The sequence below is a fragment of the Anopheles cruzii genome, chromosome 3, assembly GCF_943734635.1.
Source record: "Anopheles cruzii chromosome 3, idAnoCruzAS_RS32_06, whole genome shotgun sequence".
Lineage (NCBI taxonomy): Eukaryota > Metazoa > Arthropoda > Insecta > Diptera > Culicidae > Anopheles > Anopheles cruzii.
This window is the reverse complement of record NC_069145.1, coordinates 20,622,215-20,641,795: the sequence shown is the minus strand read 5'-3', so window position 1 is coordinate 20,641,795 and position 19,581 is coordinate 20,622,215. Positions and strand designations below refer to the sequence as shown.

General features: G+C 51.7%; 2 protein-coding genes across 3 annotated transcripts; both read right to left on the bottom strand.

Annotated features, from left to right (window-relative positions):
- Positions 1 to 596: 596 nt before the first annotated feature.
- Positions 597 to 5,795, bottom strand: LOC128274108 (major facilitator superfamily domain-containing protein 6). Its single transcript, XM_053012195.1, has 10 exons — positions 5,638 to 5,795; positions 5,307 to 5,570; positions 5,010 to 5,243; positions 4,802 to 4,937; positions 4,274 to 4,609; positions 4,038 to 4,199; positions 3,700 to 3,969; positions 3,538 to 3,634; positions 3,366 to 3,449; positions 597 to 3,294 (listed from the first exon to the last, which is right to left on the bottom strand). Exons 1-10 carry the CDS (start codon positions 5,793 to 5,795, stop codon positions 2,861 to 2,863), a joined length of 2,175 nt encoding a protein of 724 aa, XP_052868155.1. The 3' UTR covers positions 597 to 2,860.
- A 1,137-nt stretch (positions 5,796 to 6,932) lies between these two features.
- On the bottom strand, positions 6,933 to 14,170 carry LOC128274109 (monocarboxylate transporter 3). Of its 2 annotated transcripts, none has more exons than XM_053012196.1 (5): positions 13,782 to 14,170; positions 8,517 to 10,134; positions 8,271 to 8,450; positions 8,078 to 8,203; positions 6,933 to 8,007 (listed from the first exon to the last, which is right to left on the bottom strand). In XM_053012196.1, exons 2-5 carry the CDS (start codon positions 10,132 to 10,134, stop codon positions 7,856 to 7,858), a joined length of 2,076 nt encoding a protein of 691 aa, XP_052868156.1. In that variant the 5' UTR covers positions 13,782 to 14,170; the 3' UTR covers positions 6,933 to 7,855. The 2 variants fall into 2 exon arrangements, with proteins under 2 accessions (XP_052868156.1, XP_052868157.1); XM_053012197.1 differs by having other exon boundaries at positions 13,859 to 14,170.
- Positions 14,171 to 19,581: the final 5,411 nt, after the last annotated feature.

The window sequence follows — 19,581 nt, the reverse complement described above, 5'->3', positions numbered from 1 at the left end:
GTTCTGCAACGGTAATGAACTAATTAAATGTTTACATTTTGCATTGAAACATTTTGGTGCAATGCAGATTGCATAACCCAGGGCATAACCCCATTGTGCATTAAAAGATTTTAGTGTCATTCAAATTGCATAGCTCAGGCGTTTAAAACCCTTAAAATAACGAAAAAAAGGTTATTTATTATACTTGAACGCTTCAAGTAAAAAAAGTGGAATTTATTCAAAACACATGCAAAGAAAACAAAATCGTTGAAAAAAGTCCTAAAAACAAATATGTCCACCTTTAACATACAAATTCCCCACTGTGCGTAGACAGCTGCGGGCGCAACTGCCAGGCTGTGAGTTGGGAAGCGTCTATAGCACCAGTTCCGTTACTCTGACAGCACAAAGCGACGCGACGCCAAGGTTTGTAACGAACTTTTGTAACGAAAATGCGAAAATACAGCAAAATTATAAATGAGGGTACCAGAGCGCGCGGAAAATACGTTAATGATTATAATTAGCCGTTAGGATCGGCGCTCGATCGGCGATTTCAGTTCCGCAGTTTATCAACGAAGGGGCGCTTACGTTTTAGTTAACGTTTGTTTTTATTTGCCCATGATGTTGGTGAGATTGTTGTTTAATAATCTTTACAGCATATTATTGTTGTTTTGCTTGTTTAGCGGTGCAATTCTTACGATACCGTTGTGGGTGTGTATGGTTTGTTCTTACACTTAATTCTACAATCATAATCATAATAATAGTAAGTGCTGTACATTGATCATGGGCTTCCGCTATCGGGCCAACGGTTATGTTCATTTAGTTTGTCTGATTCTTGATTTTTCTGAACTTTTCAGTTTAATACCAGCATCGTTATTATTAGTTTCGGTAGATGTTGTTATCATTATTTGTAGGTATATTCAGGAATTCGATTTACGGTGTGGTTCGCAACACACACAGAACTAGAGAATCAATCCTAACACCTGGTAAACGAGTATAATACTTTCCGCGGTTGAAATAATCTAAATAAAGCTATCGACTGGAAATACCGAAATCTATCGCATTAACGTATCTCGTAATTCTGGGTTCAATGCTCAAAGCATAAACAACTAATCTAAACTGGAAAATAATAACATTTCTTCCCTTCATAGTGAGTGCAAGTTTTCCTTCTTATAATGTGTACATACTTTGTAATCTTTAGTAAATACTCTCTTTCTCTCTCTCTTTCTGGGTATGGGCAATGTGATTGAATTCGTAGGAGCCACCAAATGGCTTCCGCCGCGCGTAACGCCCGCAACCGGTATCATTATTCAACGCGGTTACGCAAATCGCACACCACATTTTGTTCCATCAACTCCGATTTCAAACGTGTTGCTCTAAATATAGTCTCCTCTGAATAAAATACTTTTCAAGTAGTAAGGTTGAAAACTGATATGCGCTGCTGATGTCTCTCGACTAGAGTTAATAAAGCTTTTGCGTACGTGTGTATTTTGTAAATTTCCACTGCCATTCTGTTCTATCAGATTGTTCGGTTATGTTTGCTACTATCGCGTTGCGTTGCTGCTTTCGAGCTTCCATACGAAAAGGCAAATCGCGGAACTTAAACAGGCGCAACTCGAGCGCTACCCACTTGTTGGGAACGGAGCTAACTACTGCTACAGGGATCAACGAGGAACTGCGACTGTTAATACGACCGAAACCTCCCCTGAAAGGTGGTCCCGAACTTAAAGATACTATTCGTTGTGCCGCGTGGGATGGGTTTTTTCGGTTCGTTTCGTTTGACTTCGGTGGCAAGTAAATTAACTAAACTAAGGTGCAACACAGTTGGCCCGTTAACGTATCGCGTTCCGTTCGCAGCGAGTTGTTCAATCGATCGATCGATCGTTAGGATGTTACTTAGCCTTATACGTTCAACACTTGTTGGGGGGAGTACACGTACAGACACACCGACACAGACGAACATAGATTGGGTACAGAGAGACACACACACAGAGAGAGAGCCCACGTACAACCACAACGTCATAGTTACAGTTACCTAAACGCTAAATTGCCACCGTCGGTTCCCTGCCGCAAGGGACCGTGTAGTCCTGTTCCAATTCAACACTCTAGATTCGCTGCCGGACTTTATCTAAGTAGTACTGTTGCTCGTAGCTAAAGCACGATCACGATCCATCGATCGATTCGTGTTTTTCTGATAGACTCTAAAGTGGGCGATACGATAAATGTAGCTCCTAAGTAACAGTCTGGAAAGCGGGCGCTCTAGTAATATAGTTCCAACGGTCAAAAACAACCAACGAAGAGAAAGACGCTGACAGGTAGAGTTATGCTTGAACGCCTCTAGTGTCTCTCTAGTGGTAAGTGCCCGGCCAGCAAGGTGGCGATAAGATAGTAAAGGGGTTTTAGGTTAAAACGCTGAGATAGGAAAACCGCGTAGGGCCGTAATGATTGCTGATCGTTTTCAGGAGGAGCTCTGGACCTAGAGTGACAAGCTAGCTTAAACTTAAACAACACTACAACACCTGTCGATGTCGGTGATCGATGGGTAGGATCGAGTAAACGAGTGAGATACGAGGCGCATTACGACGGATCTGTCGTCCCCAGAATACCTCTAATGATTCGCTGCCAGCAACCGACCCACGACCAAGATTATGTCTCCGTAAGCCTAACGGTCGCGGACGATGCTAGTGCGAAGCGCGTAACGTCCTGCTCTGCTCTTGGACCGGAATGGCTGAATGGGATGCAATTGAGCTCATTTACACGGTTTTTGTTTTTTTTGTTTAGGTTCTTGATCGGAAATTGTTCCTTCGTCTTGGCAGACGTCGACACTGCCACCCGTTTGATATTCAGCGGCCTCACTGTCTCCATCGGGCAGCTGGTATGCTGTTTAGTACTGGTTTCCACCGTACACGTTAGTACCCTGCGGGGCCCCAAAGGGGTTTTTCGGAGCTCCACCGGGAACGTCCAGAGCGCCACCGGTAGTTTGGTAGGTACCATACCCATTGTCGACGTTCTGCTGACCGATCTCATTCAGCCGGGTGCTGGAGAGGGCCCGCGGTATCGGATTGCTCGGTACGCCGTGTGGAGCCAGGTGAGCCGTCTCTTCCGCCACCTGATGTGGATCCTCGGTCGTCGGAATCTCGGAGATGAAACCTTCGTCCTTGCGGTAGAAGTTGATGAACACGAACGCAGCCAGCACGAGAATGCAGATGATGCCGTACCCGCGGAAGGTGGCCGTGGTGCCGAAGTACGTCACGAACATGCCCCCGATAACGGCCCCACAGCCTCTGCCCAGCCCGTGGTGAAGTCCTTGCAGGACACCTGCAAAACCAGGAGAAACGTGGATTCGATCACACCGCTTCACGATGCTTGCCGTTGCACGCCGATCATACCTTGAGCCGAAGATCGCAGATGCTGCGGCGTATTGTGCGCGATGTAGGAACAGCAGGCCGCCCATACCGCTGCGTGAGTGATTCCTGGTTTTTGGGGAGTAGCAAATAGCAAATAAAGTGGTCAGATTGATGGGCTAAAGTCCCGGTTTACGGTCTCTGCTCGGAGTGGTACCTTGCATGAACTCAAACGGCAGGACCCACCAGGGGTTTTTCAGGTAAGAGATATACAGGAACCGAAGAATGTTACCGACCAGCCCGAGGCAGAGCACCTGCGAAACGGAGCGCAATAGATTAGTCTTCAACCTCTGCGTCGTGTCGGACCGCGAACCAGTACCTTGACGTGGCCGATTTGGGTGATCAGACGGAAGCTGAAAAAGTAGGCAAAGATTTCCGAGATGTGATTGATGACCGAGGCCACCCCGAAGAGGGTCGGCGAGCCACCGTAGTCTTGCAGGTGCCAGAACAGGAACGTGAAGATCAGTCCGATGCCAAAGCCCATGAACCAGGCGACGAACAGGAAAGAGGCACACTTCAGGTTTTTGAACTGTTTCAACACCGTGACCCATTCGGGCATTTCGCGCGTTGTTTGGGCGAACATTTTCGTCTGTTAGGGCGAGGAGTTAAAAGTTAAGGACTACTGGTACAGGGGAACTAATAGACAAACGGGCGCACCTGGGCACCAAGAGCCGCCGGTGGTGGTGCTGCGCTAGCCATTCCTCCACCGGTGGCTGCCAACGATGGCAGTTGCAGCTGCTGGGCCAGCTGGTCTTGCATCTGCTCTTCGTGTGTCATCTCTTGGGGAACTTTCTCGGCTTGGGGCTGCTCCTGTTGTTCCTGTGGAGACAAGAGTGTCAAACCGTGAGATACGAAGATGTCCAGAGCCGTTATCCAATCGCCGCAGCACTTACCGAGTAGTCATACTTGAAATGGATTTGTGTGGCCGAAATAAGGGCCGCGCCCATCAGCACCGAGAAAGTTGCGAAGCAGATGGTGTAGTTCTTCTCCTGCTTCTCTGGACCGCACGGGTGGTCGGGAAAGGCGGTCGAGTGGTCGAGTGCGATGCCGACAAAGAACATGGCCAGTCCCCATCCGAGTGAGCCGAACATCCGCTGATGTCCGTAGCGATCCGCATCCTCACCCAGAATGGTGATAACGGCGGAATCAGCCAACGTTATGGCCGGGGCACTGAAGAACTCTCCTATGATGACCAGGAGCAGCAACAAGAAGAACGCTTTTTGGATATCCTGGCCATTGAAAGCGTGGCGTATGAAAGAGAATAAACAGACTTAGAATAGAGGCACTACTGTGCAAACTGAGCTGGGATGCATAGTGAGAAGAACCTTCTCATCTCACGCTATTCAATCCATCCGGCCATTCTTCATGGATTAGAAGGATTCTGCGCTGGCTAGCAGCGGAACTTCTACGTGGAAACTTACCGCCGTGCGATAGACGATCGATGAAAACAATGGCGACACCCAGTCTCTGTGGAGCTTCTCGTTAAAGTTGTTCGCGTAACTGACGCCGAGGGGCGATACTCCGGCCGCCGCGACCGGTCGTGCCGCTCGTTTGTCCCTAAGGATTGTACCAGAATCGCAGTGTGAGTCCCCAGGATCGCCAAGGATCGTACCCTGTGGCTAGACTCACCTGGAGTACGGATTTTCGCTCCCATTCGCACAGGCCAGTTCCATCTCCAGTTCGATGCTCTCGTCGATGGACCGCTTCAGTATGCGCGGCACTTGTGGCGTGCGGAGCTCGAAATCAGTCGCATTCTTCCGCTCAATACAACTGGTCGCCGGCGGTTGAATGAAGCCCAACGGCAAGGTAAAGATAATCCACGCCGCGAGAGAAGCCAGTAGCAGCATTTTTCCTTTTTTGCAGCTGAATCGAGAGGCGAGATCAGTTGTGGATCACGGAACAAGATCTCTGTCACCTGCCACTTACCGATCCGCATAGCTGCCCCAGAACGGGGCAGACAGGAACTCCACGAAGGGCCGCGTGCCGATGAGCAACCCGCACTGGCCCGGATTCATACCCATCTGCTTGAAGTAGACTCCCATCAGCGGAAACAGCGAACCGAAAGCCGAGTAGAAGAAGAAGTAAAACGTCTTCACGGGAAGCAACTCCTGGTCGACCGACCCGAACACCATCTCCAGGATGTCCGATTTGCCGCGAATCTTGTGCGTCGATTCCTTTGCCTGCGGGTACCTAAAACGGGACGCCGGAAAAAGCTACCGTAAGCTGCGGAAGGTGAGGCCACAAAACTCGGGCTTACTGATTGGGGTCAACTTCTCCCATCGCCTCCGGGTCCACCATCGGCCGAGCGGTACCACCTTGCGGATACATAGGGATTTCCTGTCCGGGCTGCTGCTGCTGCTGGTCGTAGCCGTTGCCTCCATAGCCTCCACCGTAGTCGTTCGAAAAAGGTTGCATTGTGCGCTTCCTGCTCTCTGAGCACTCCCTGTCAAGCTGATCGATAACGCTTTACCACGCTTTCCACGCCGAAGCTTGACCTGCTAAAACGGACCGTTCGACCTAATCACTCGGTGCCACTTTTCTTCGACTGACGACGCACTCGAAACGCTTTTCTTCTGTGCAAGCTGTTGGCGTACTCTTTAGCGCTTGACGTACGCGAGAGCCCACCTACACACGGTACGAGAGCCCACCTCTACAAGGACATCGATTTACTCGCAGCACGGAGCGCACGGCACGGCGGCACTACTAATAAGCCCCTTGTCACAGGCTAGAAGCACTTTGCGTTTATGAATGACATAACTCTCGTATCCCGACACCGTAGAGTCCTCCGCCGACGAGCACACGGCCCTGTGTGGGAATTTCCCAATTCTGGCTTCCGTCACCACTACACCAACTGAGTCGTTCGACAACGGAACCGATTCCCGCAAGGACTCGACGCTCGAATTTAGTGAACACTAGCGTTGGGTTTACTGTATTTCGGACGTGGAATCGAAAGCTGTCGATTTCCCTGCTCGATAGCGACCTCCCAGTGGAAAAGCACAACCTCGGCACGGATCACAACTGGCGAGTGCTCGTCGATAGCTCCACCGTAAAAGAACACACTCTCGCAGGCACGCGATTCGGGAGACAATCGATAACGTTCCGCAAAAATTCAACTACAATCCAAGCTTCATCCACAATCCACGGAAAGAGAGAGAGAGCACGAGCGAGAGCCCGCCTGGTAAAGGACCTGCGCAATGGCGCCTCGGTCGGGGCGAAATTCCGTCACACGGATCGGATCGGGCAGAGAGCCACCAATAGAATGGGATACGATTGTTCGGTTACTAACTTGTTGCCACCGTTAATACACGGTGCTTTCATTTCAAAATAGTTGAGTCTCCAGCACGCAGCCATCTTGAGCCAGTAGCTCCTGAATGTATGCAACGGGCGTTGCACGGAGAGTCGACTGGAATTTTTTAAGTGGTTAAAAAAAATTATTTTTTAAATTAAGTTGAATTAAAAAAGAACAGTAGTGTAGAAAATAGAAACAAAACAATGTTTTGAAAATAGGCACAAAAGTCTTAACTAGTATTTATTTCTTAGATTATCGTTTAGTGTTTCGCGGTTCAGTTTTATGTCCTTTCTTGGTCTATTGGTCTATTGGTGCGCCTTGTTTTGGGTGTAAAGCCGGAACCAGTCCTCCTTCCGGAAGGAGACTGCAGAACGTTTGCTAATATCAACAACATATGCTTAAAAAAGTGTTTAATATATATATGCTGATATCACAGATAATTTATTCTCTTATTGTTTTTTGCTTCTTCCTCTTTTTGGGGGGCTAATTGTTGCTCAAATTATTTTAACCTCAATTCCTAACATTGCTCTCTTCGTTGCAACTTTCATCCTTTTCTCTAGCGTCGAGGCGGCTAATCAAAAAAGGATGTTGTGTCAACGGTTTCTTTTTTGTGTGAGGTACCAAAGGCCAAATGGCTGTCTTTCGTTTCGTAAGTCTGGCTTTCGATATGGCAAAGGGAGGAACTGCTAAGTGCGGTGTTATTCTAGTGTTTCTTTATAGTACTTTAGTCTTTCCAGTACGAATCCAGTGTTGCCAGTGAGATAGACCTTGAGGAGGGACGTTTCAGTCTGCGTATTGCGTATTCGACGGTTACGTTGTAGGGCTAGTAATCCTCCGGCAAGTTGTAGCCAAAAGTTCGAGGATTCGACAAACAAATAAATCATAATTTCCACAATAATAAGCTTACTTGCTACGTGCTTAACGTTAAAGTTGGTCCTTCGAAGACACTCGATGCCCATTCGTTCTACTTATTAGGCGCTCGGAACAGTACATAGCAGCAGCAAAACGTTCCTTTGAGCAAAGCTACACGTGTGTAAAAGCTATCTGGCTGACGGCCCTTTGCTTCGAGGCGCCTTCATAAATTTAAAGGAAAGCAAAATTAAATGTAGAACTACCAGCGTGGTTTGGGGGGTCTTCAAGGTGATCCAGCTGCCACAGACCCCATTCGAGGTGCTGTGCTGCTCCCCTAAACTTTCTGGGAGTCCATTTTGGCGGCTCGCTGCTTCTCCCACCGATTGACGGCGCTCAGCGGGTAGCAGAGTACGGCAGACAGTGTAATGAGAGCACCACAGATGTAGAACGAAGCATTGTACGACCCGGTCAGCTCGGTGAAATATCCTAAAACGGAAAGACAGCACATGAGCTCAAGTTCCAGTCAGTCGCAGACCCAAAGTTCCAAACTTCCTACCTGCAATGGGAGCCCCCAGGAAGGCGGCAATGCCCTGGAACAGGCACAGTATTCCGAAGGCGTTGGTCAGCTTCTCCAGTCCCATCAGATCGACCACCAGAATGGAACGCAACGCCGAGAAGCATGCTGCATGGGAAATCAATCGATCAATTGATGGTCCACACACCCTGACCCCCGTGTTCTACGAGCTTACCGATGGCGATCCCGAAAACGCCGGCGTAGGTAAACTGGAACGCTTCGGTGACGTAGATACCGCTCACCATCGTCGCAATGCCGCCGAGCGTAATGGCCACATTGTTGAGGTGGAGCGCGTTAACGTTTTTGAACGAAGTCAGCAGTCCGCAGACGACCCTAGCGATTGTATTGGAGATACCTGCAAAGACCCGGGAAAGACGGGACGGATCAGCACATACTCCAGTGGGAAGTGGGATCTACCTACCGATGGCGGACACAATGAAGGTGGACACGTCCTCCGGCATCCCGCCGGCCACGGCCCGCTGCCGCACGTAGAGGAACGGCACGAAAAAGCCCATCATCGTGAGGAACCCACTGAAGGCGAGCATCATGAAGGAGGGCGACTTGAGCAGCGACATGTCGAGCATCGTGGCGAGCGTTCGGCGAACCGCTTCTGGGCACATCATGCACTGCTCCTCCACCTCCTCCTCGACGTCGGCCTTCGTGGGCAAATGGGTTACGGACATGTGGTACCCGAGCGAGGTCTGCGAGCGGTACTGCGGGATGCGGGCCAGCGAGCCGGTGAAGAAGATGTCATCCCGATACATCGGCCGGGCCCCGTCGTTGAGTGTTCGGCGGGATCCATGCCGGGAGCCAGCCGCCTCGTTTGGCCGGCGACCGGAAACGGTGTGGCGGCGGGCCGAGGCCGTCGTCACGGTAATGGTGGCCTGCTCGGCCGGCACCGCCAGCAGCGTGCCATTCTCCGTCTCCTCCTCGTCCGCCTCCCCGACGGGGTTCAGCTCGTGGTGGGCCGTGGCGAATCCGTGCGCGTGGATCGTATCATCCGGCGTCATCTGGCCGGCGAGCCGCTTCTGGATCTTCTCCAGCTTCTTCGTCGTGCTCTGCAGGTTGTGGCTAACCAGCTGGCCGGAGGTGTGCGAAGGCCGTCGGTCCAGGTTGTGGCCACTCCCCTGGCGGAAGATCTCGGCCGCCGTCGGGTACTGATAGTTCGGGTTCGCTCCCATCCACGTGTTGTGCGAACTGTTTGGCATCGAGTAGGCGTAGCGGCCCTCGGGCAGTGGCCTGGTGTACACCACCGGCAGCCCCTCACCCAACCGGATGCCCTTCTCGGCCGGTGTATCCTCGTCCTTCGTAACGGTCACCTCGGTCGGCTGGATCGGTCGGAAGATAGCCCCGAACGCGATGCACGACAGGACGATGCCAGCCTGAGCGGCCAACGCACCGCGCCAACCGAGCGACTCGATAAGCATCGCGTTCAGCGGCGCAAAGATAAACGTGCCGACACCGGACCCACACAGGGCGATTCCGGTCGCTACGGCGCGCCACTTCTCGAAATAGTAGCCCACCGTGATGACGGACGGGACGTAGATGAAGCAGAAGCCGACGCCTCCGATGAATCCGAACGTCACGTACAGGTACAATACGCTGGTGGCGTACTGGGAGATGAAGAACCCGAACGCGGCCACCAGCGCACCGATGATCGTGACGATCCGGAAGCCCCACCGGTTGGCCAGGGCGCTAACGAACGGGCCGGTCAGCAGGTAGAAGCCACTCAGCAGTGAACTCACGAGGGCCACTTCCGCTTCGCTCACGCCAAACTCGTGCCGAATCGGACCGAGGAAGCTGCCCACGTTCATGACGATCCCGTCGACGACGACGTTACAGAAGAAGGACGCCACCATGACGAGCCAGCCCCAGCCACCGTCCGGCGGTACGATCAGGGTCGTCGTTGGGGGCGGCTCGTCACCCTTCACGGTGGCCGTGCCATTGGTGGCGGTGGTGTCGGCTGCAGGCAGCAGCTTACCGTTGGCGCCATCCGCGTCCGGTTTGGTCGTCAACTCGATCGAGTTTTGTGGCGGCATCTGTGACAGGATCAAGAGGATCACAGGATTATTATAATTTATTGTTAATTATTAGGAAAAATGCTTCATCGCCTTGCCATTAACCCATGTTTGACCCATAAATACTAAACACTCGCAGCGATAGGCGTGTTCCGCATTGAATTGAACACGTGGGTAGTGTCCGGTGTCGATCGCGACGCGTGATTGCGACGTGGTTTTCGCCGAAAACATAACTGATAACCACTCGGTCCGAATTCGTTCGATGACAAACGAAGATGATAAATTCGTGTTTTGACCGGACTCAACTACCCCCAAAAAGGTGACTAACGCGTCATGGCGCCCAAGCTTGGTGTGGAAATCAACTCCAGCGAATCTGCAGGTGTCCTCAGGTTGTCAGCTAATTTATCACGCCTCACGTTCTCTACTGTCGGCCACAGAGAAGCTTCCCGGTCACGAGACAATACGTTCCGTGCGTTTAGTCACACCGGTGCCGGGGGGCTGCGATTACTTCATCCCGTTTCGGGCGCTTATCGTCGGTCACCAGCACTGAGCAGTGGAAACTGGACTTTTGATTCCCGCACCCTGACACCCTCTGACTGATGGCCCGCTGCTGCCGGCTGTGTCTACCTTTTGCTTTCTGCAACCTTCTTCTTCCACGTGGTTACGCTTCGATTTTTGGGGCTCGTTCCCTTATCTTATCACAATCACCAAAGGTAACAGATTTGGCGGGAGAGCGAGGGAACGAAGAGATATTTGCACTCCAGTCGTTGTACCGCCGGCCCTGTTTGGGGAATTTCATGCCATTCGTCAGCGTCACGGACGGTCGCCTCTTTGACGCAGTCGCGGCAGTTTTATGTCGCAGTAATGGGCCTTCCGGTGGGCCCGATTATGCGGACCATCATGAGTTCCCCGGTTCGGTTGAAATCTTGGAATCGCACCGCAACTCCCCGAAAACTGCATCTTTGCATACTACTTTCGACCGCAACGTAGCCCCAAAAAGTAAAGACTTAATCCCCTAAAATGGTCCCAAAATCCAAATCCACAAAGGTGGCGCCGTCAGCGTGAATCATCGACGAAACCGGTCCCCAATGCGACTCACAACTTGCGGCACAACTTGTGGTCCGTCCACTCGCCGGACGCCTTAGTTTCTGCTCATTAACACCCACCGTCGGCCCGGTTTCTCTTCAGTACCCAGTGCTCCCCAGGTCAGCCAACGGGTGGCCGTGATTTGGTGGGGATTTTTGGAAAACTGGCCACGGTAACTTGCTACACACGTGGCCAGCCATCAGCATGCGAAGTGAGTCACTTGCTCATGGGGCGTGCGATCGTGGACCAACGATCTGGAACGACCGGCCGCCATTCAGGTCTGCGCAGAATCAACCAACCCAACCCAACATCCAATACACATTCCCGGCAGCGACACTTGCCGGCCCGGAACCATCGGAATTTCATCAGTTCGTGTCGTTAGCGAAACCGTTTTATGCATTTCAATCACGCCGTGGCTGGCGGAGGCGCCGGCGTCTCGGCTTCTGCGCGGCTAATGTTCGCTGGAACATGAGACCGACCGACTCGTAGCGAGCTACAGCAACATGAAAGCCCAAAACTTGTTAACAGCACAGACCCGGGAGGGGGCCTTTCGTGGGCCAACGGACCTGAACCTTGTCCGACGATTGCGTGAATCGCATCTTTGCCGTGTAGCCGCGCCACTTCACCCGCCAGATAACAAGGGGCGGTGCAAGTGTACGCACTTACAGCATGCCGTCTCAAAGTCAAGGTCAGCTTCTCTTCGCGTAACGTGAACGTGTATAGAAAGCGGCGTGCCTCGCGTTTGCCCCTCGGTGGGTCATAGCACTCCGGGGATTGCTCCGGGGGGTCCGGACTCCACGGTCCGGGTTGGACCGCGGCTGTGTAAGATGTGCCGTGTTACGTGCCGAGCTGGCCGCAGAAAGTGGGCAGCAAATTATGGGATGGATTAAGCGGCATGTTCGGCCCCAGGAATTCTGGAGAAGTGGTTAGACCGGTGGTGGTGGTGCCCGGTCTATATTTAGCCCAAATCGGGTCAGCGTGGAGAAGTGGAGCCTCCGCTCCCGGACCAGAGCTATCCCGAGAGATCGGAGGCGGATCGTTCAGATCAACTAGTGCTACCCGCGATACTGATCCATCTAGTGTTTGGAGTTTAAACTACCGATTTCTTGACTTTTGAAACGTGAAACTTCATTCTGGAAATTGTAAACATTTAGTAAAAACTTGGACATTCGCGAAAAGGGACTCGATACGTTTGCAGAAAATTGGGATCGCACCGTACAGGATCATGGAGCGTTGTGTGGCTCAGGCAGGGTCCGATCAGGGGCTATCTCTCGGCAAGCTTATCGCGCAGCTTGATCCGATCCACTGACCTACGGAGACCGGCGCCTCCAGCGAGGGAAAGTGATCGTCACGGTCTAAGCTGTGTGGCGTGCGGTTGGAGTGTCTGGAGGTTAGCACGTGGAGGCACGCGATCGCGAAAACATACCAGCGATCGTGCGATGGCCGAGGGGGGGAGGGGGGGGCATCAGTGTGTTTGTCGGACACAAACAAACACGGAAGAATCGCATGGGCTCACCCTTGTGTTTAGAACTCATTATCATCCAATCGGAAGGCACGATCAACACCACCACCACCGAATTGAAACATAAGCCGCCCTGCGCCGGGCCGGGGGGTTGACCTTGAACATTTGGAAACTAACGCATGAAGCACGATGGTGCGACCATTTTCACAGACGCCACCGTCTCTCGATCATTTGCACAGCTGCCCGAAAAAACAGAGTCGAGACGACGACGACGACGGAATGACGCCATCTGACGACCATTGGACGGGTGGCGGCCGGTGCACGTGAAGAAAGGCGCCCATTTAGTGTCCTTTCAGGGGGTCGCAGGTGGTGATGTCACACCAGTGGGGAGGGCCTGGGTCAGCGACCGCACCCCACAACCTAGGAATCGTAACCGGAGCGCGTAACCGGGTGGGCGCTGTATCAGCAAACCTGGCAAACAAACGTCGGGTGTCCGCGGTGCAGGGCCACCGTTCAATCACCTCCTGAATGCCGATTTAGTCACCGCTTCCCCGGGAACTAAGTCACAGCCACAACAACCGTGCTGTTGGGCAACACGGTTCTTTCGTTCGAACGGGAACCCGTCATATTAGACCTGACAATGCTTCGTAGCGCCGATTTATCGCTGATGTGGAGATTCTTCCATCCCAACACCACAACTAAGCGGTCCCACCAGTGGGCTGGTGGCCAAAATTATCGCCACAACCCGCCGTCTCCATATTGGGCTTTTTGTTCATTTCCACCGAGCGGGACCGTTCATCGGGACCGGGCTGGGCTGCGTGGTTAATGTATGCGCGAAGCGCCACACGATGCACGGCCGCCGAAAACACGCAGCTCGAAATGGCGCATCCGATCCGTGACCACAGCATTTTTTGCGGATTACAAAAAGGCCCCCAAAATGAAATGGAAGAATCGCCACCCCGAAAACAACCTAATTGTATCGCCAGAGGTCACTCCGCGATGAGGTCCGCGAAATCAAGAGCCTCCCGGGCCGGATTCGGTGCGATAACCAAAATACCACGCAAAGCCCGCGTAGCTGATGATAGTCGACAAGCCGCGCCGCGCGGGTCAACTCACTAACCTCAACTCACTCACTCTCGCGGGGCGTGCAAATAATTTTTGGGGCCGTTCGGTTCGCTTTTGGTCCCGTTTATTTACCGTCGTCCAAAAACTGCGGAACTGCCGGAAAACGCGACACGTCTACTCGCGCACACACACACACACCGAAAGAGAAACCACCACGAACGATGATGCGTACGGTAGGCCGTCCGTTCGATGACTGCCGATCGCGATCGAGGATCGCGGGAATCTCGGCCGGCGCCTCGAGGATCTTGGCCCGGTGATCGCGACTAGTTCTCTCTCTTTCGCACACAAGGGGAACCAAAAACTGCGTAGCCACACACACACACAATCACAGACAGCGGATTGATGGGGGGAGGCCCTACGCGATCGACACGTGCGCCCGATGCTTCTTCGCTGGCTGCCGGAATCGTACTGAAGCGGTCCGCGAGTGGCCATTCTAAAAGTGTGTGACGAAGATTGGCTCAAGATGCGAAAGAACACACGCCACAGCGTCAGGCTCGGAGAGAGAGAGAGAGAGAGAGCGAGGGCACACGCAATCGCGGGTCTCGGTCGTGTGCGCCTACAGTGCCCGCCACATTGCCGCGGTTGCTGGGTCCGTTGGGTCCGGCGGTGCTATCATATCGCGGGCGGCTCGGTATCCAACCGCCTGCCGGGTGCGAAGGATTAGTCGGCTTCTCATCGTCGTCACGAAAGAGTTAAGTTGATTGATGAGAAATTACGAGCCCCCGCGGGTACTACTAGTGTGTTCAATACGTTCGTATGGACAGAGGGCACTGCTACGAGCCTAATTTATTGTTTGTTACACTCTTCATATGAACCTATGTAAAGTTTCATTTCATTTAGTATCGACGTGTCAAAAATTAAGTCAAAGTGATTGAATATTAATTTCTGGAAGGTCTCAAAGCAAAGGAAATTTATGAATGAATGTTGAAAGTATATCAGGAGCCTTCGCCTTCAATTATTACATTAAAAGAGGGACTTCTTAGTTTAAACGTGGTCGTACAAGCCTTCAAGACGATCCACGTCAAAAACGTCAAAAAACAAACACACCACATGAAATTGTAGAAAAAATACCGGATATCGTATTGGAAAACCGTCAAAGTTATAAGTTGGAGTTTCGTTGGAAAAAAGTGTATTGATGTTCAGGAAGGCCATACTAAATAAAAAAGTGTATTTCAAACCATAAAAATGTGTTTTTCTTATCGTCCATACGAGCTTATTGTACAGCCTAGTATAAGTGGAAAAAGTTGCCATGAGCGGCCCCAGCGCCCAAGTGACTGGTGTGGCCGAAAAGCGGGAAGCACTGTGGCTCGCGGGCTCGCTCGCGATCGATCGGTGACGATCGTTGAAACAGTGAAGAACTAGGAAACAGGGAGACAGAGAGAAAGAACGAGAGAGAATGATGGGGGGATAAGGGGTCCAAAATAAACACATAAAATGTGGAGAAGGCACCGAACCCGCCACCGAAACGCGATGAAGAACACGGCGGCGGCGGACAGAAATAGCGCACAGACACACGGAGAGCACACGCCCGAAAAGGGGTGAAAGCGAAACAATCGGAGTATATCGGAGTCAAGGCGAGCGAACGAAAGGCAACACTCTGGGCTGTGGCGCCGTTCTGGGTGCGCTTTACACGATGCGCAACAATTAAGGCAGCGATAAAGGCGAAGGGGCTCGATCCGGATCGATCGGAGAAGCTATCGACTATTCCACTTCCGGCTTTTCGGGGTGAGTTCGGGGACAATTTATTGCACAGCAAACTGGAGAGTAAAATGGCAAAGAAGCTGCCCGGAGATGTTGCAGATGCAAAGTTCCATAAAACTAGGATTCCAGAATGCTGTTTAGGAAAAATCTTCATCCTCACGAAGGCGGTCCGAAAGAGGTACCATTTACAGGACCACAGAATCCACGCACAGCGATCGATTGATCGATCGATCGCGGTGCGGTGCAGCGCAGTGCAGTGGTGGTGGTGCTACAACATTCCGGTGGCAAACGAAAAAAGGGAAACAGAAAATGCGGCGAGTGCTTGCAAATCACCAAACAGGAATCCCAGCGACCGCGCCAGACTAGGACCAGGACTCGAGAAAAAAAGGGGCTCGCAGAGCAAAAAGAAGCGAGCGAACGAACGAAGAAAGAAACAAGTGTTGCAAGTTGCCTCTCGCGCTGGTCAAAACATTGGGAAACCGTTCGCGGATGGCGCACCTAAGATGCGAAAAAGATGGCGAAAGAGATTGGCAACATAAAAAAGACGGCCGAAGAAGTGGCCGCAACAAAACAACTGCAAACTGCAACGAGAAAGAACGAGAGAGAATCGAACCGAAACTGGCGAGAATGGGAAAAGTGCGAAAAAACGGAATGTGCCACGCAACCTGCACCGTGTCGGAGCCTGGCGGACCGGCAACGGAACCGGGACCAAGGGGTGTTCGTTTAGTTCGCGCCGATCGCCAACTTTCATTCAATATTCATGCCCCGGACAGTTCTTTTTCCGTCCCTTCTCCGTCTTCTTGTTCTTGTCTCCTCCCGGGCAATTGTGCAACCACAGCGTGCGATACAGTTTGTGAGTTTATGTTGACTTTCCGAAAGATTAGGCATCCAGACTCCAGAGTATCTGGATCCTCTTTTGTCTTCATTGAAGAGCGTAACCAAAACACTTCCTTCATTCATTTCGCTCTTCGCAGGATGGCGCTGATCCGGCTCGCTTTATCTTCCCGGAAGCGATCCGGTCTGGTGAGTGATCACTTTTCAAGGGTGTGCTTTTTCTCGAATCAATCGGTCCCCGGTTCGAGCATCGCAGTAGTTTTTCGCACCAAGAGAAGGCACCTTTTCCTGGAACCGAGGCCCGGGCTTCGGTCCCGGTCATGGAAAAGTACCGAGCGTACGCGCTCCCACTCGATCCCGGATTCAGTTTTCCGTTTCAGCCACCATATTGCCACATGGCGGCACCCTCTGCGTCTGGCCTCTCTGGCATCGAATCGGTTGCACATGCGTCGCCCGGGTCCGACCGACACGATGGAATGCGTTCCGATGCGTTTAGGTTTGGTTCGGTTTTTTTTTTTCACAGGCCACGGCTTCTACTTCTTGCGCCCTTTATGCTTATGGTCTCCGACCAAAGGCCGCAGCCGAACGGCGACACGGTGCAATATGTGACTCGCCGGTGCATCGGCTCCGAGAGGCACTGCATTTCTCTGATGCGCGCCACGCCGGGAGTGCTATTTTTATGTGACGGCACTCTCTGCGTGTGTGTGCCCCAGACTATTTAGATGGCAAGAAGTGAGATGGCTTTTGAACGCCTTTTATTTCACATCCACTTTTTGTGATTAGTTTTACGCATTTCGGTCTGACCCACAGTAACCCAAAACAGGGCATGGGATGTTAAACGCCATTAAACTGTTCCGAAAATGAACATAATATTGAGGCCTTAAGGCCCACGTTGAACCGAATGTCCACGGTCGAACAAGAACGGATCGATACTCGTACTCGTTAAATTCGTACTTGGCTTGGCAATCGATCGGCCGCCCAATGGTGTATCGATCGCAGGCGCGCTTTGCACTCTTCTCGCCTTTCGCCGGCGTTGTTTGATCGCCATCGGAATTGGCCACCAAGATTTTGGCGTGTGTGCGTCGCAGGAATATTTATTTTAATAATTTAACCAGCCCAAAACATTCCCACCCGGTTTGGGTCGGAAAAGATGGGGACCGACCGGAAACCGAGAATAAACCAGTTTGTTGGCGGACCGCCGTGAGGCGCTGCGATGTGTGATCGACAGAGATGTGAATTTCGCCTGGAACTCTTGTTGCCATATTTTTAATTTACTGTTTACATTGTAAACCGCACTTGTGGTAGCAAATGAGGCGATAAGAAACGGATAAAAGCCCTCTTCTTATCTTCTTGCTCACAGCGGTCTGTTGTCGTCCCAAAACGATCGCAAAGAATCTGCCCTGCTGTGAAAAATATTTAATAAATTTAACCAAGTATAACCTATTTTCAAATGAAAATATTCCGAACCGAGCAAATAGTTAAAAAAAATAAAAACTCGTTGATGTCAAGCCAACATTCTCGATCACTTCTGGTTTATCATTTTTCATTTACCTTTAAATCGAGCTCAAAATTTAGATAAAAATTAAGCTTATATATGTTATCTTAGTTTAGGTGTCAACCACAAAACAATCTGTCCAGATTATCCAGGACCAGGACCCAAAAAATAGAGTCAGATGGACCCCACAAGAAGGCGCCAGGATTAAAGAAGAAGGCGCCAGGACAATATATCAAGCTGAGTGTGCCATATACAACAGGCCAGTCTCCGGGATGGACCAGGGAACAAGGCTCTAACGTGCTGATCTTCCATTATCGCAAAGTGCATGGTTTAAGATTTACAGTCACCGTCTCGCCATGGGTGGTAACGAGAATGAAAGTACAAATGGGTACGCAAAACCGCGACGCATGCGGACCTCCACGGGATCGTGGCTAAGGCCTAGTTAAACACAAGCCCCGGATCCCGACGCACCGCACGTCACAGAAAAGTGTGATGCTGTGATGTTGTGTGCGGTAGAGCTGACAAACAGAGCTGGCAAGGTGATAAGAGATTTCGTTCCTGCGCCCGGGCCTGCGATGCACATTATCACCAACCAAGCCGACCGAGCCTCTGGTGCGGGGCCGGCCATTTTCCTAACCCCAATTGAAGTCGCTTTCAGGAGGAAATCGAAGATGGAGATTAATGGGTCCGACTCGAAGGCGGCTGCCATCATCTTCCTTCGACCGGTGTTATCATGGGACCGACAAACATTACCGACCCTGCCAGCGCTGGGTGATTGAAGCGAGACGTCTTCTAATCACAAGCCGTGTTTACGGAGCCAAATCGGGGCGCGTTTATTGACATACGCGCCGAGTGATCGGGAGGTGATCCCGATTCGCTGGCTGCAATTCATGATCGACTCTGACTCTACTACTTGCGAACAATGAAGATCGCTCACGTTCTGCCATTCCCTTACGATACCTTCGCCGCACGCAGGGCGCGTTTGCACACTCATTAGCGCGTAACCTCGTTTCTTCGTGCAAAACGTGCACAGCGTGCCGTCTCAATCAGTTCTCGCGTTGGTTCGAACCGAATCTGCAAACAACCCGCTTCCGTCGGTCGGATTGAGACAGTTTCCGACTTCGTTTCTAAGGTTAGAGTCAAGCGCCAGTCGCTTTCTTACCGAAAACCCCAAACCGGGCGGGGACCTCCAATAAAATGTGATGCCGAAGGTAGTCGGTTCGACCGACAGACACGGGCACGGACTAGTGAACCGTAAAACCGATCCGCGAAATCGTGGATCCGCACTCGTTACGTAATGGCGAGCAAAGGAATAACGCCGAAAACAGAAACGCCACATGACCGTCCGTGACACGGCCGCAATGAAGGAGAGAACAAAAAATAATATTAAACATCCATCAACACAATCGGGGCTCGATCGGGCTGCCTTGACTTACGCTTGTTTTTTGCCGGGGTCCACTACCATCTCACGTGAGAGGCGCGTTGGACCCGTGTAGGCTGCTGGACAGGTTGCTGGGTTTTTTTGGTTGTTTTTGCTCAAGTGGCACCATAAAGCTGCGGCGCAATAACTTTTCGACACGTTCACTTTACGTTCTGCGCCGTTATTTTGGCACTCCACCCCGCCACAGCGTTCCTTAGTCCTGAACACACCGTCATCGGCCTGACACATCCGACCGGCGGGCCTCTCGCATCATCCTTTTAGGGCCAGCAACCGTTCTCCTGGGAAATCTTATAAGGGCGTGGTGAGGTCACACGATTGCTACCC

Coding starts and splice junctions, on each gene's coding strand:
- LOC128274109 (XM_053012196.1), bottom strand. CDS start 10,134: ATGCCGCCACAAAACTCGATCGAGTTGACGACCAAACCGGACGCGGAT. Junction 8,451..8,516: donor CTTCATTGTGTCCGCCATCG/GTAGGTAGATCC, acceptor GGGTCTTTGCAG/GTATCTCCAATACAATCGCT. Junction 8,008..8,077: donor CCTGGGGGCTCCCATTGCAG/GTAGGAAGTTTG, acceptor TTTCCGTTTTAG/GATATTTCACCGAGCTGACC.
- LOC128274108 (XM_053012195.1), bottom strand. CDS start 5,795: ATGCAACCTTTTTCGAACGACTACGGTGGAGGCTATGGAGGCAACGGC. Junction 4,200..4,273: donor ATTTCAAGTATGACTACTCG/GTAAGTGCTGCG, acceptor TTGTCTCCACAG/GAACAACAGGAGCAGCCCCA. Junction 3,635..3,699: donor CCCAAATCGGCCACGTCAAG/GTACTGGTTCGC, acceptor TCCGTTTCGCAG/GTGCTCTGCCTCGGGCTGGT.